The sequence below is a fragment of the Sylvia atricapilla genome, chromosome 13, assembly GCF_009819655.1.
Source record: "Sylvia atricapilla isolate bSylAtr1 chromosome 13, bSylAtr1.pri, whole genome shotgun sequence".
Classification (NCBI taxonomy): Eukaryota; Metazoa; Chordata; class Aves; order Passeriformes; family Sylviidae; genus Sylvia; species Sylvia atricapilla.
The window spans coordinates 2,896,705-2,910,732 of record NC_089152.1 but is presented as its reverse complement, the minus strand read 5'-3'; the positions used below and the strand labels follow the sequence as shown (position 1 = coordinate 2,910,732).

The following is a 14,028-nucleotide window of genomic DNA, read 5'->3' as shown; positions in this document are numbered from 1 at the left end:
AGGAATGGCAGGAGCCCTTTCCTTGAGCAGTGATGTGTTTTGCCCAGGGCATATGAAAAGCAATGCAAGAGCACTGAAGAGCAGCCAGTAAAATTAGATGGCAGCTCTCCGAGTGTGACAAATAGGCTTCCCCAACAAGTTGTGCTCATTAATCGCTGCTTTATTTGTGTAATCCATCTAAAATCACTCTCGCTGCAGCTATAGTGTATTTTCCTCCACGATCCCAAACTTGATACGGCTCAGACTCTATTTTTCCCCTTTGCCTGCTCACATTGTGGGAAGCCCCCGGCCTCCAGCTCTCTGCCAGGTGCCTTGTCTCACTCAACACCTCCCCAGCACACCCCTGAGGCAAGGCACTCGTTAAAGGGAGCAAATTAAAATGAGACCCAGAGGTCGTCATAAAGTCAACAAGGAAAGCTCGTCTCCACAGCTGCTGTAGAGAAAGGAGCATGAAGGGAATGGCCTGATGCTGCAAGATCCAATAAATCCCACTATGAGCTTTGCTGCTTGCTGTGTGCTTGGAGATGGGTTTTTAGAGGCAAGAAGCCTCTAAGAAGCAAGAAGCCATCACACGTGTAGGGGGCAGAAGAGATGGGATGATGTGCCATAGCCCTTACAGCCCTACCAGTCCACTCTTCACCCTCCTTGGGGTTATTTATTTCTTTCCTCTGGGGATTTTTCCAGCACAGACAACTACAGGAGGTACTTGGCCTACAGCAAGATCTTTGTGGACAGTGCTCCCATGCAGACACAACTCTAACAAAAGCTGTTCCCTGCACAACCAGGATGAATAAGCCAAAAGAAGGACTCAAACCCAAAATCCACCCGTGGGCACTTGGGTCCGTGCTGCTGATAGTCACTTCTCCCGGGGTGGTAGGAGGAGCTGCAGGAAAAGCCTCTCTCCTGCTCCAACCATGCCAGGGATGGGGCTGAAGGCTGAAAGAACCTAGGCATTTGTCCCCTACACAGCTCCATCAGCCATGTAGGTGGGACACCACACTCCCACCCCTGCTAAGAGCCTCATCTCCCCAGGGTTGCCTGGGTTGGCCAGAACTGCCCCAGCTCAAACCAGCTCGGCTAATGCAAATTAACTCAGCAATGCTAATTAGCACTAGGATCCAACTAAGTGATAGAGATTCATTTGCTCTCCACACTTCGTGCTATTAGAGGGGCTGTGCAGACAATCCTCCCCATAAGCATCTCTGCCCCCCCACCTTCTTGGTGTTTTTTGCCCCTGAGGGTATTTTTGTGGTTGTCCCCAGGCCCATTGCTCTGAGTGGCTCCTCAGCATCCCCTGAGCCCACAAATGAGTAAAATCAGCTCTGAACCTCAGCCAGCACCACTGACCATAGCGAACACACCCACCCTAAAGACAGACCCCCCAAGAGCAGTTATGGACTTTTGGGGTGAAAACACCACATCTTTAATCCACATGAATCCTCATGGCAAGGATGCAGCCCAAGGAGAAAGTTTCCACCCTAAATACATGGAGCCAGAGTCCCCTGCATGCCGCATCACCCATCCTCCCCCAACACCCCTGGGGCTCCCTGCAGCCAAGGCACCAAGCGGGAGACTGTCTCCTGGGGGAGCAGCATGCCACCTCTCCCCCAGGAGCCTGCTGGTGTGAGCAGGGTGGCCAAGGCCCCTCAGGGGATGGTGCAGGGCAGGGGAGCCACGGAGGCACCAGCCTCACCTCCGATGCGGGCGTTGTAGGCGATGCCCACGATGCAGTAGGAGTTGTTCGCTGCCGCCGCCACCTCTCCTGCACAGCGAGTCCCGTGCCTGCAAGGACAAACCCCATCAGCTGATGGCCATGGCAAAGGATCCCCCCAGCAACACCCCACCCAGCACCCAAAACCAGCCCCAAGGCTGGAGCAGAGGAAGAACCTGCCCATACCCAAAACCCACACCAAGCTGGAAGTAATTTGCTGTTTGCATTTGGCACCTAAATCCAATCTGCTGTTTGCATTTTACACCTTGATGCAACTTCCTCTTTGCATTTTGCACCGAAATGCAACTTCCTCTTTGCATCTTGCACCTCTATGCAGGCTGCTCTTTGCACTTCTGTTTCCTTTCTACCTGTAACCATCACACTTTAACTTAAGCCCAAAAAACGCACCCAGGCCTTGCCATCTCAGTCACCCACACTGACTCATGTGGTTCAATCCTCAGTTAGGGCAAAGAACCCCCTGGTGCTGTATTGGGTGGCTGGAGGACTCATGAGCAACTAGTGTTGTTTGCACCAGCTGAATTTGCATTAAACACAAGGAATCTGTGCAAAGCCCTTAACACAGCCTCCTCCACAGCACTGGGCATGGGGAAAGGGACTTGAAAGACACCCCAGAGGGGACACCCAGTCTCACGGACACCCCCAGACCCCTTGCTCCATTACAATTATCATCACATACTTGTTCTCATTGCTGGCATCATAGCGTGGAGTTGGGTCGTGGTCATTCCCATTAACATCGTAGCTTGCAAGAGGGTCCTGAAAATATTAGATTCACCATTAGATTCAACCTACTAGGTGGTTGTGGTGGCCAGGAGCTGCAGTGATGGCCCGTGCAGACAAGCAGGGCAAAAAATTACATTCTCTCCTTAGTTTCTGACTGTTTGCTCAGAATAAATAGTTTCAGGCTATAGTCCTGTATGTTTCCCAGGGGAAATATCCTGCTACCTCAGGAACTGCTCCTCTGAACCCCAAATCCTGCTGGGTTCAGCACCTCCCTCCCTCCCATTGTGGCTATGTGGGGTTTGAGTTGGGGCTGAACAGATTCACGCAGGTTTTTGGCTCTGCCCTGGTGAGCAGAGGGAGGAGGCTGCTTCCCAGGCAGCTGCAAAGGGAGTTTCCCCCAAACCTCCTTATCTAAAAACCTCATTTCCTTCTTAAAAACATCTCAAGCTCTTTTTTTTTTTTTTTTTTTTTTTAAACTTTCCTCCAAATATGCCAATGCACAGACTTCAGCTGTGTTTACACGCCGAAATTCTCCATAAATCACTTCATGGCAAGGATCAGCCCCAGTCCATCCCATCCATCCCCCAGCTCACATAGTTTTGCAGGAGGTCGGGGTGGTTTCTCTCTATGCCGTCGTCGAGGATGGTGACCACCACATTCTTGCCCGTGTAGCCCCTCTGCCAGGCTGCCAGGATGTTCATCTCGGACCTGCACCGACTGTTTTTATCACTGCAGTGCTATGGGGACAAACACAGCTGCAAAAGGGCTGCAACCCCATTCCAGCCCATCTAAGCAAACAGCCAGGCTGGGAGCCCGTTTAATCAAGCAGAAAATATATTTACAGCCCACCCCCTGCCATATAACTTGCAGATTTGTTATAACTTTACTCCACAGATCAAACCCATCCAGCAGCAGTTAATCCAGGCAATGCTATCTCCCTATTATTCTTTTCCTCTTCCATTTCTAGTACTATGGGCTCTTGGGTTTTGAAGTGCTCACTTCCTTTCCACCCTTAATTTTCAATGAATTTCCCTGTCAAATACAGATCGATGAAGCAGGCAGGGAAAAATTATATTACAAATAGATGGCTGCAGCTCTGGGATGGGTAAAATACAGCCGTGCTGCTCCCAAGCCTTTGCTGTGCAGACCACGGTGAGGGGCTGCTAACAAGGGTGAAACACTTCAAACCAGATGCTCAAGTGTATTAATTCACTATTTTAAAATCCTGCTGCCAAGCACATTTGATGCTATTATTTCATTATAAATTATATGGCTGGGCTGGGCAAAGATTGATGATGCATTTGCTCAGAAATAAATGACTCCCCATAAAGCAGTGACAGGGAGACACCCACCAGGTACCACATGTTGGGCCACACCGGGTCGTTGAAGGGCAGGGCATGCGGCTCCCCTCGGACCTGCCTCTTCACCCTCCTCTTCACCTCCTGCTGCTGCAGCCAGTCTACCTGCAAACAGAGACCTGGGTCAGCGTCACCCGTGAGCACTGAGCCTGGCATTGCCCACTGAAATGGGATGTGGGATGCCGAAGCAATGCCAGCCTGAGCCTGAACCCATCCCAGCATCACCCCACACCCTGGCAAACCCCCATCTCCGTGGCCAGAGCTGCTGCGGAGATGGCAGCTCCATTCGGAAGGAGACGGGAGGGATGGACAGACAGACAGGGTGAGCTCAGCTCATTGTGCTGCCTAAGCCAGACCAGATTCCTCTGCTGGTGCAGCAGAACCCTGGAGCACAAATACCGTCGCCTCCGAGCGCGTGCTGAGCCCCCGGCTTAGCCAAGCACAGAAGCACGCGCTGGAGTCCCGCTGGAGACAGACCACATATTTCAGTGTTTAGTCAAACTTTTGGAGAAGACTCAGGTGCTTGGCTTAGTTTTTGGGCTGATCCTTCCTGCTGGCTGGGAGGCAGCAGCTCAGCCCTGAAGCTGTTCCACCTGGCTCCGGGGCTGCTCATCCTTCGAGTTCCTTCCTCCTGATAAAATAATAAAAGCTGGGGGCTTTACCCAACCGCAACACGCATTTCCCAAAACTATGTGATGGCCACACACGGCTGTGGCGGATCTCAGGGGACGTGGCAGGCTCCACACAAGTATTTTTGGCAGTGGCTGCGTGTGAGGTGGCCTTGGAGCTGACTACGCTGACATTTGTTTGCGTTCCAGCAGGGCATGACACGCAGAGAGATCAAACGGGAAATGATCTGGAAAAGGCCATGATTGGGAAATGCTGGTGTTTGCCCACAGTGCTGTGGCGGGAGCTGCCTAAGGTGCTGCTTTGGAAGCAGTCACATCCCATCCCTATCAAGCATTAACTAACCCCCAGACCCTTTATTGCCACACAAAGGGCTTTCCTGCCTTCAGCATGGAGGTGAAACACAAGTTTAGTGAAAAAAAGGTTATAAAAGTAATTTATAGACCAAATCTTTACAGATGTTCATGCTGAGGGAGAACGGAGGCACCAGCCAATGAACTGTGAGGGCTGTGTGGCACATCCCTCCTTGCTGGACACTTTTTTCCTGACGGCTCTGGGTCTTTTGGGAGCTGCTCATGGGAATGTCTCTATTGTTGTGACTAAGGCTTTTTAACAAAAGGAATAAAAATACAAAGTGCAACTTTTGTTCAGCTCATTTATGTAAAAGTGTCAGCTGGCCTGAGTTCTTGCACAGTTTATTGCTTTGTGCCTGGGATGGAAGTGGATGTCAGAAACCCGACAGCTTCCAGCCTAGAGCTTGGGTTTTAAACACATATATATTATAAAGAAAAAAACACTGTTGAAAGGGGGGAAAAAATGTATTTCATAGAAAAATGATTTTCCACGCTGCCTTGGCTGCCGAGAGCGCACCGCTTTGCTTACACAGTGATGGATTTAAACACTGGAAGCAAAAATATAACTTCATGGTCTAGTTAAAAAAAATAAAAATACAATAAATAGAGGTTATGGCCCAAATAACGGGCTTTTTTCTTTAAAGCACCACTCCCTGGCAGCATTTCCATGAGTCTCACTGCCCAAGTTACAGCTAGCACCTTTCCCTGCTGTGTTGCAGGATGCAGGAGCGATGGTAAGGTGTGGGATTTTGGGGGGTTTTGCCAGGAGCTGCCTCACAGGGATGTCTTCATCTCAAACAGGCTCCTGATCGACCCCAGTGCTGCCAGCCAGGAGTCAATGGAGACATCATGTGTGGACACAGAGAAATCAACAGTTTAAGGACATTGATTTCAAGGAAGAGTTGATAAATCAGTGTGGCTGGCATGGGAAAATGGGCAAGCAGAAAAGAGGCATCCCTGCAACAGCTCCTGCAGCTCATGAAACTCAGATCGACTTCCTTTGCTGATCCAGGGTGGGGGAAAGCTTCTTGGAAATGTAAAAAGAAAAGAAAGACTTTATACTACTAGAAATGGCCCAAACTGTTATAGTCCTGAGACCCAGGGCCCTGGCTCTAACCCTGCAAACCCTAATTATTGCAGAATCACAGCCTGGTTTGGGTTGGGGAGGACCTTAAAGTTTATCTCATTCCAAATCTTCTGCCATGAGCAGGGACAGCTTCCACTATCCCAGGCTGCTCCAAGCCCCATCCAACCTGGCCTTGAACACTTCCCAGGGATGGAACAGCCACAGCTTCTCTGGATAACCCGTGTCAGGGCCTCACAACCTTTGCAGCCAAGAATTTCTTCCTGGTATCTCATCTTACTGTGCCCTCTGTCAGTGTGAAGCCATTCTCCCTTGTCCTGACACTCCAGGCCCTCATCCAAAGTCCCTCTCCAGCTCTCCTGGAGCTCCTTTAGGTACTGGCAGCAATTAGCAGTAAGGAGGTGACTGTGAGTGGCACCAAAAGACCCCATGAGGAGGCAGCACAGGCAGCCCCAAGATGGACCCTTCACCCTTGCTGGAAACAGAGCAGGAGCTTTTTATGTTTCCCCTCACTCTGAGATTTTCAGTGAATGAGGCCTGGATCTGGCCAGCCTGGGAGGCTCCACCAAACACAATAAACCAGCACATGTGAGGGTGCAACTCCCTTTCCAGCTCCAGAACAATGATAGCCTGACTTATCCCAGTGGGTGTGCAGGAGTTAAAGTGGAGATCCAGCATTAACAAGATGGTTCCAGCACATGTTTGCCATAAAGCACAGCAAACTATTCAGATGGGGTTGATTTTGCCACGGTGCATGGCCAGAGGCACAGGGACAAGGCCATGGCAACCCCTGATGAGGATGAAGAGACTGGAGCAGTGAGGATGGAGACTCAAGGAGTTCATGGACCAACACAAGCATTCCAGTGAGCAAGGAAAGCTTATGGCAGTAAGAGCTGCAAGTGGAGCCCTAAGGGGGGTGGCACAGCATGATGTGACCCCACTCTGCATCCCACTGCCCCTCCCCACCACAACCTGTCTCTCTTTTCATCACCTGCCACATCTCTTGGCTCATATCAGCCCCAGAAGAAGCAGCCAGCTGCAGGGTCTCCTGAGGCAACAGGGCAGCTCAGCAGCAGTGTGGTCACACAAGGATCAGGACCCTGGCTGCTTCCCTGTGTGTTCTGGAGTTTCCCCTTTCCCAGACTTCTCCTGGGGGTGAAGAGCTTGGCTGTGGTCCTCCTGCCCAGCTCATGCCACCGACCCCCACAGCAAACAAATACCAGCACTGGAAACAATAGCCCCTGGAAGGCATGGAACCACCCAACATCTGCAAACAACCGGATTGGCTGGTTCATCAGGATTTCTGCAAGATTTGTTTCCATCTTTCCTATTTCAGCTCCCATCCTCCTGCCTCGAGGTGATGTTTTCCTGCATGCATGCAAAGCTGGTGCCATCCAAATGCATCACTTAAACGATTTGTAAATGTAGGGGGGAGAGTTGGAGAGACAAGACATGCCAACAGGTTTTGAACTGATAAGGAAAGATTAAGAGAAAAGGAGTTAATTGCTCCAGCTTGGAGCCCACAGAGCAAGGTAAGGTAAAGGTTAATATGACTAAAAGCCAATTGATTTAGTTTGCATTATAACCAGACTCATTTAAATGGGGGTATTTCAAATGCAGAGAATTCATCGTTTGCTGGGATTCCTATGCACCCCCCTGAGGGCGAACAGCTTTAATTAAAGCCCAGCACACTTCCAGGGCACCAGGCTCCCCTCGCAGAGGTTTCCCCCGCTGGCAATGCAGCCACGCGTTCGCCTCCTCCTCAAAAATGTGCTACAGACCTTGTCCAAATATTTAACAGCAAATCTCTCCGGAAAGCCTGGGGAGGGCTGGGCTGCTGCGTGTGTCTGGAGAGATGTGGATGGGACATGTGGTGCAGAGTGGGTTGGAGATGTCTTGGGAAAGAGCATCCCAAGGGTGTCTGAGCACCCCAAGGATGGCCAGGCAGCACTGCAGGCACCAGTAGCTTGCTAAAGCATTGGTACCTTCACCAAAGCAGCTTTTTCTGCTTTTATGTCCCCCTCTCCCAAAAAAACCCCTCCTCACCATTAACCCTTCCCCTGGTCTGCACAAGTTACATCTCGCAGTGCTCAGGGGGAACTGGGGGAGGAGGATAGCCAAAGGGGAGCCCCAAGCCCTCCCCACCACCCCAAACCCAGCTCGCCCAGGTCCCTCCTTGCCTCTTTCCCCCCACTCCCCATTACTTTTGTCAATTCAGCTGCACTGAAAATCCCTTTGGATGCTTGCTCTAGGAAAAAAAGCAATGCAGAGCTATTGCCAAGGATTTCACACATAGCAACCATTGAGGCAGCAAGTGTTGTGGCAACTGGATCAACACCCCGAGCATGCAACAGCCTTTCTGTCCTGGAAAGCTTTTCCCCCTTTTCTTCCTCCTGGCTTTCAGGCAGATGTTAGTGTTTAGTCACTTTTACGTATTTTTCACCACCGCTCTCCGTACCCGTGTCCAATGAGTCACTCCTGTGGGCACAGGGCTGTGGCTCAAGGCTTACATGTCATCCCAAGATGCTCCAGCTCACACTTGACCCAGATCAAGCCAACAGCCTTCTCCAGGGACAGGTGGGGACCCCAGGGTGCCCAGCCCCATACCTTGGGGTCCATGCGGAGGAAGTTGTGCGGTCCCCGGCTGCTCAGCGTGGAGCGCTTAAATGTCTTGCTGTGGTGAAAGTGGTAGTAGTCTTCCAAGCTTCCAATCTGCAAAAAAAACCAAACAACAACAACAAAAAGAGGTTGTTTGGGTTGGTTTTTTTTCAAGTCTGTTTTCCCGTGGCTGCCCCCCCCATTTTGTACTGGCAGCATCAGTGCAGCCGTGCCCTGCACCCCAAATCCCTCACTCACAACAGAGCTCCCGGGGCTCGGGAGGATGCAGGATGCTGGCACGAGCCCCGGTGCCACTGCTGTGACAAACAGCGTTGGTGGTCGGACACTGCGCTGGCACAACAGAGCCCGGAAAACATTTTTATGAATTTTCACCCATTAAATGCATCTTTGAAAACTGCCTTTCATCGGCTCCCAAGCAGAAATAATGAGCTAAAAATGAGCTCAGCAGCTGCGGCGCAGCCAGGGGAGTTGTGCCTCATCCTCCTGCCTTCTCCACCCGACGCTCCGGCTTCGCCCCGGCTGCACATAAGGAAAGGTGATGCGATCTCTGCTCACCCTGGGATGCTCCTGGGAAGCGTGGGATATAAATGTGCATAGCCTGGAGCGAGGGATGGCAGCATTTGCAGGAAAACACGGTGCCAGACACACCACCCTGCCAAGCCCCGGGGTGGCTGCGCTGCCTCCGGCCCTCTCATCCTGGCATCTGGAGACACCACAACTCCTCTTTTTTCATCCTAAAAGCACGGATAGGATAAAGTCCTGGGGCTATGCAATGAATCGAGGGATTTCAGCCAGACACCAGACACCGAATGTGAAACATCCCATGGGGATTCACAGCCAGAGGGACAGGAATGACCCAAAATCTGCAGTCACTTGTATGTGGCTCCCAGATCACATAATTTGGGTACAATTTGCTATAAATTCACTTTTGCCTGAGTTCGGTTTTCTTTTTTTTCTCCCTGCCAAAAAAAATCCCCACATTCCATGTCAGGAGCTGGGTGTTGGGAGCCAGTGACATTCCCTGTGTCTTGCTCACAAGGACCAGAAAAGGCCATCCTCCAAGCATCCATCTGCAGCCCACAAGCAACATCTTTAAGACCACGTGTGACCCAGGGGCCAGGGTGACATTCCTGAGGCCAGACTAGAGCTGGTTGCAATGGAACAGCAGGGGACAAACAGGTTTGTCTGGATCAGATGCTAAGGCAGATGACAACTACTTACATCTTTATCACACTTGATACCTTGAGGTCTGCCAGTGTCTCTTACAGGCATTAAATATTTAATTAGTCTTGCTCTGCCTTTTATGCCAGGATGTCATTTCACCAACTTTACTGCTGTTTAGTGTGATTTTTATAATTTATTTCCACTCAAATTAATTTAAACCCTTCCTCTTCCCCCTTTACAGTACAGCATAGCTGGACATTTTCTTTAACATCCACATAAAGAGGTTGCTCTTTGCAATCTGCATTTGCCTTTTAAGCCCATTCTTCAAATTCATTTGCATTTAAAAAAGAGAAGGAGGGTGCTTCAACCTCTCCATATTTTAAGGAAACCTTGATGAGGCCATCCTGCCTCCTGCTCACTCTGCCTGGAAATCAGAGCACAGGGCTTACCATACAATCCTGCAATGGTTTGGGTTGGAAGGGATCTTAAAGACATCCAGTTCCAACTCCCTGCCATGGGCAGACCACCTTCCACTAGACCAGCTTGCTCCAAGCTTCATCCAGACTGGCCTGAAGTAGAGATGGGGCATCCACAGCTTCTCTGGGCCACCTGTGCCAGTGGCTCACCATGCACACAGTAAACAATTCCTTCCTAGGTAAAGAATTTCTTCCTTTCTTTTCACAAATAAATGCAAAATTACAATGCAATGCAAAGCAGCAAGAGCACAGGGAAGGTAATGACCTCATCACGGGCTCTGGGGATACACAGCCAGAGCAGCAGGAAAAGAACTCTGTGCCCCACTACTTCATCCTCCTGGGATTTATGGGTGGAAAAATAAGAAAAACCTTCTTATGTTGGGAATACCTTGAAAGTCTGAGCAGAGGTTGATCCCAGTGGACCAACCTGGTAGACCTCCAAACGTCCTGCTCTACCTAAGATATTCTAAGCAGAAAAACTTGTAAATGTCATTTTACTTTTAAATGAAAAAGGATTTGTTGTCCTCTTTGTGGTCAGTTAGCACAGTAAGGGCTCTGCAGTGCAACCCCATCTCACCCAAATAATTTCATCTGTGCAAAGTACAGCTATGCCAGCACTGGTGCCTTCCAGAAGGGTGGATCCAAATAGGAAGGCAGTGAGCACTCCCCTCTTGAGGATACCACCCACTCCCATCAGGGACAAGGGGTCCAGTCGCTGAACTCTTGCCTTCAGGAATGTAATTCTCAAATGATCACGGATGTGTTCAGCTCACTAAGGATCAAGCCAAGAGTTGCAAAATGACAGGAATCCAGGAAAGCTCCAAATAGAGCCCAAAATTAACCCCACCCCTCTCCTGCACTGCAGGTGAGACCCCTGAGGATGCACCAGCCCTTCCAAAACTTAGTGTTGGAAACCATACATAGAAAAACCCATACAAACGCTGCAACCAGGATAGGAAGGGGTTCCCCATCACCCCCGAGCCGGCGGCGCTGCCCCGGGCTCCGGCACCGTCCCCGCAGCGCCCTCGGCCAGGGCCTGTCCCGGCTCGCCCCGGCACGGCCAGGGAACAAAGCCCGGCGGGGAGGAACGAGCAGGCGAGGAATGAGCAGGCGTTCGAGGGTGTAAAAGCCGTTTCTTTTGTTTAGTTGTTTGCTTCACTTAAATAGAAGTTGACGCAAGTGATTCCCCAAGGGAAATGTCACTCTGCCATGACCCAGAAGGGTTTAGAGTGTCCTGGCTCTTGGTTTGGGCACGAGAAAATGCTGGTAGAGCTCAGAGCTGTGTGTGCCAACCCCAGCAGCGCCTTTCCCGGGCACTATCATGCCAGGAGCCTCCAGGATTGCATGGCAAAGAGGTCACCAGCCACCAAGGCAGGGCTGAGCCTCCTTGCACCCAGATGGGTCTTCCAGCGTCCATCACCTCTCCTCCTCCCTCACCTCTTTGGACTCCACTCAAACATCTTCCCAGGCTGATAACATCCTTGGCAGAGTTTTCCAGCAGGTTTTGTCCCAAATCAGGCCCCCCAGGAGGGCACATCTCACTGGGGACAGTGCCAACACCAGCAGCTCCACAAGCTGATGATGCAGGAGGACAAGAGGGGGACACCCAGGTCCCCACGAGGCTCAACACACCATGAACCTTGAGCACAACACTGCAAATGTCACACATGAGCACACGTGCAGGGAAAGCAGTTCCACAAGGTTTGACTCTGGACAGGACACAGTGGAAAAAGCCCAAAACCCAGTGGGAAGAGCTTGGAGAGGTGGAGAGATTAAGGCAGGGCGTTGAGAGCAGCTGGGGAAGCCCCAGTGGTGCACGAGCTCCCAGTATCCACGGGAAAGGCGGGAGCCAGGAACACCCTGATGCAAGCACAGAAGTATTTCCCTTGCTCTCCAGCCTGCACGGGGCTGCCCCGGGGAAAGGGCTCGGGGGAAGGATGGATGCTCCAGTGGAGCCACATTGTGCCCATGGGCCAAATGCTACAAGCATTATAGGGATGAGCTCACAGAACCGGGATGCTGGGGAAGGAGGGAGGGGTGACAGACACTCCAGCAGGGAAGGGACACAGCAAAACCCCAAAACAGGAGCTGACGTTAGGCTGATGCAACTTGGGAGAGTGGGAAGTTCAATCAAGATATTCTCTGACTGAAGAGGAATAAACACTGAAAAGCCCTTCGGGTTGCACAACTACCTTCGCCCAACCCTGTGATAGAGGCAACTGAACAATACATGTGATCTTCTCCTTGGTGGGACGGGATCTGAGCACGCAGATGGGAGACTGAGGGTGGGATGTGAGGGGTTATCCCCCACGGGAGGTCACAGTCACGGGTGAAGGAGACAATGTGCCCAATTCAGCCTCCCCCCAAAAAATTGTTTATGCAGCACCCTGTGACTTTAATTATAGTTAAAAGCAGGGTTGCGATATAAAGCAAGGTTATAATTTGTAGTCCGGGAGACACCTTGGGCAGGAGGACAACCTGAAGTGTCACTCAGCCAAAAAAGCACCGGGCAGCGCCATAGCAATAAACTCTGGAACAAACTCCGAGGACACCAGCCTGCATCTGGGATTGCAGAGGATGAAGAAATCGAGAGGAAAACGAGCTGCTGTGCGGAAAATCGCTTTTAAGACACCAGTGTACTGCGGGGATTTGAAAGCAAAAGTTCTCTGTGTTCCCAAGATCTCCGATAAACCCGGGCCAGAGAGTCCAAAGTTTGTTCAACCCACAAATACAACTTTCCGGGGTGGGAGGAACTTGTGCAACCCCCCAGCGGTGCGGGGCTAGGGCACCCCGAGGAGGGGCATCCCTCCGGGGGGAGCCCGCCCCCGGGCCAAAGCGCTCCGACAGCATCTCCACATGCTCCCCTTTCTCACCCCACCGCTCCGGGGGCTCATCTCCCGCTGCTGGGACCCCCGACACCGGGTTGGTCCCGGGGAGACCGTGCAGCTCGCCGAGATCTCCGCCGGCGGGGAGATCTCGGGGTCCATCTCCAGCTCCTGGGATCCTGTTCCGGTCCCGGGAGTGCCGGCAATTCCGCGGGACCCCCGACGCCTCCCCGGTCCCGGGATCACCGTCAGTTTCCCGGTACCGGGAGTCCCAGTGCGAGACCTCGGGCAGCTCCCCACTCCAGGGATCTGCCGCAGGCTCCCAGTGCCGGAATCCCCGGCAGTTTCCCGAGACCGCTCCGCCTTTCCGATCCCGGGACCCTCGCTATCTTCCCGGAACCCTCGGCTCCTCTCCGGTTGCGGGACCCCCGGGGTGAGACCTCCGGCATCTTCCCGATCCCCCGCAGGCTCGCGGTGCCAGAACCCCCGGCAACTCCCCGGTCGACCCGCCGGTCCCAGCGCGACCCCCCAGCCCCGCATCCCCCGCTCCCGGCGCCCCAGCACCTGCCCGCTCCCGGAGCCCCCCGCCGCCCCTTACCTGCCCCAGGCTGATGTACCCGTAGGCGGCGGCGAGGCGGGCGGCCTCGGCGGGGCCCCCCCGCACCCGCACGGCCCAGTGGTTGGTGTAGACGGTGCGGGCGGGCTCGGCGGCGGCCCCGCGCCCGGGCAGCGCCAGCGGCAGCGCCAGGACCAGCAGGCAGAGGCGGGCGGGCAGCGGGGCGGCCGCGCTCCCCGCGCCGGGGCCGGCGGCGGGCATGGTGCGGGGCCGGGCCGGGCTGGGCGGAGCGGGGCGCTGCGCCTTTTAACCGGCCCCGCAGCCCGCGGGGGCGGGGGGATGCTCGGGGGGGGAGAGAGGCGGGGAGGGCCCGGGAGAGCAGGCGGACGGACGGGGCGGCCCCCGGCACTGCCCCCCACCCCCGCCTGCCGCCGGGCAGCCCCGCCGCGTACCCGGCGCTGCTCCCCGGAAAGCCTCCCGCTCACCTCTGCAGCCCCGCTGCCAGACTCCGGGC

At 53.1% G+C, this 14,028-nt stretch overlaps 1 protein-coding gene across 1 annotated transcript in view; it reads right to left on the bottom strand.

The window, feature by feature from the left end:
• PCSK6 (proprotein convertase subtilisin/kexin type 6) overlaps positions 1-13,775 on the bottom strand; it is a 33,552-nt gene extending 19,777 nt beyond the window's left edge. Inside the window, exons 1-6 of the mRNA XM_066328241.1 lie at positions 13,557-13,775; positions 8,482-8,586; positions 3,805-3,915; positions 3,046-3,189; positions 2,409-2,485; positions 1,694-1,782 (exon numbers count right to left, since the gene is read on the bottom strand). Coding sequence (XP_066184338.1) covers positions 1,694-1,782; positions 2,409-2,485; positions 3,046-3,189; positions 3,805-3,915; positions 8,482-8,586; positions 13,557-13,775 — 745 coding nt within the window. The remainder of the gene's footprint in view (positions 1-1,693; positions 1,783-2,408; positions 2,486-3,045; positions 3,190-3,804; positions 3,916-8,481; positions 8,587-13,556) is intronic.
• Between the last annotated feature and the right edge of the window lie 253 nt (positions 13,776-14,028).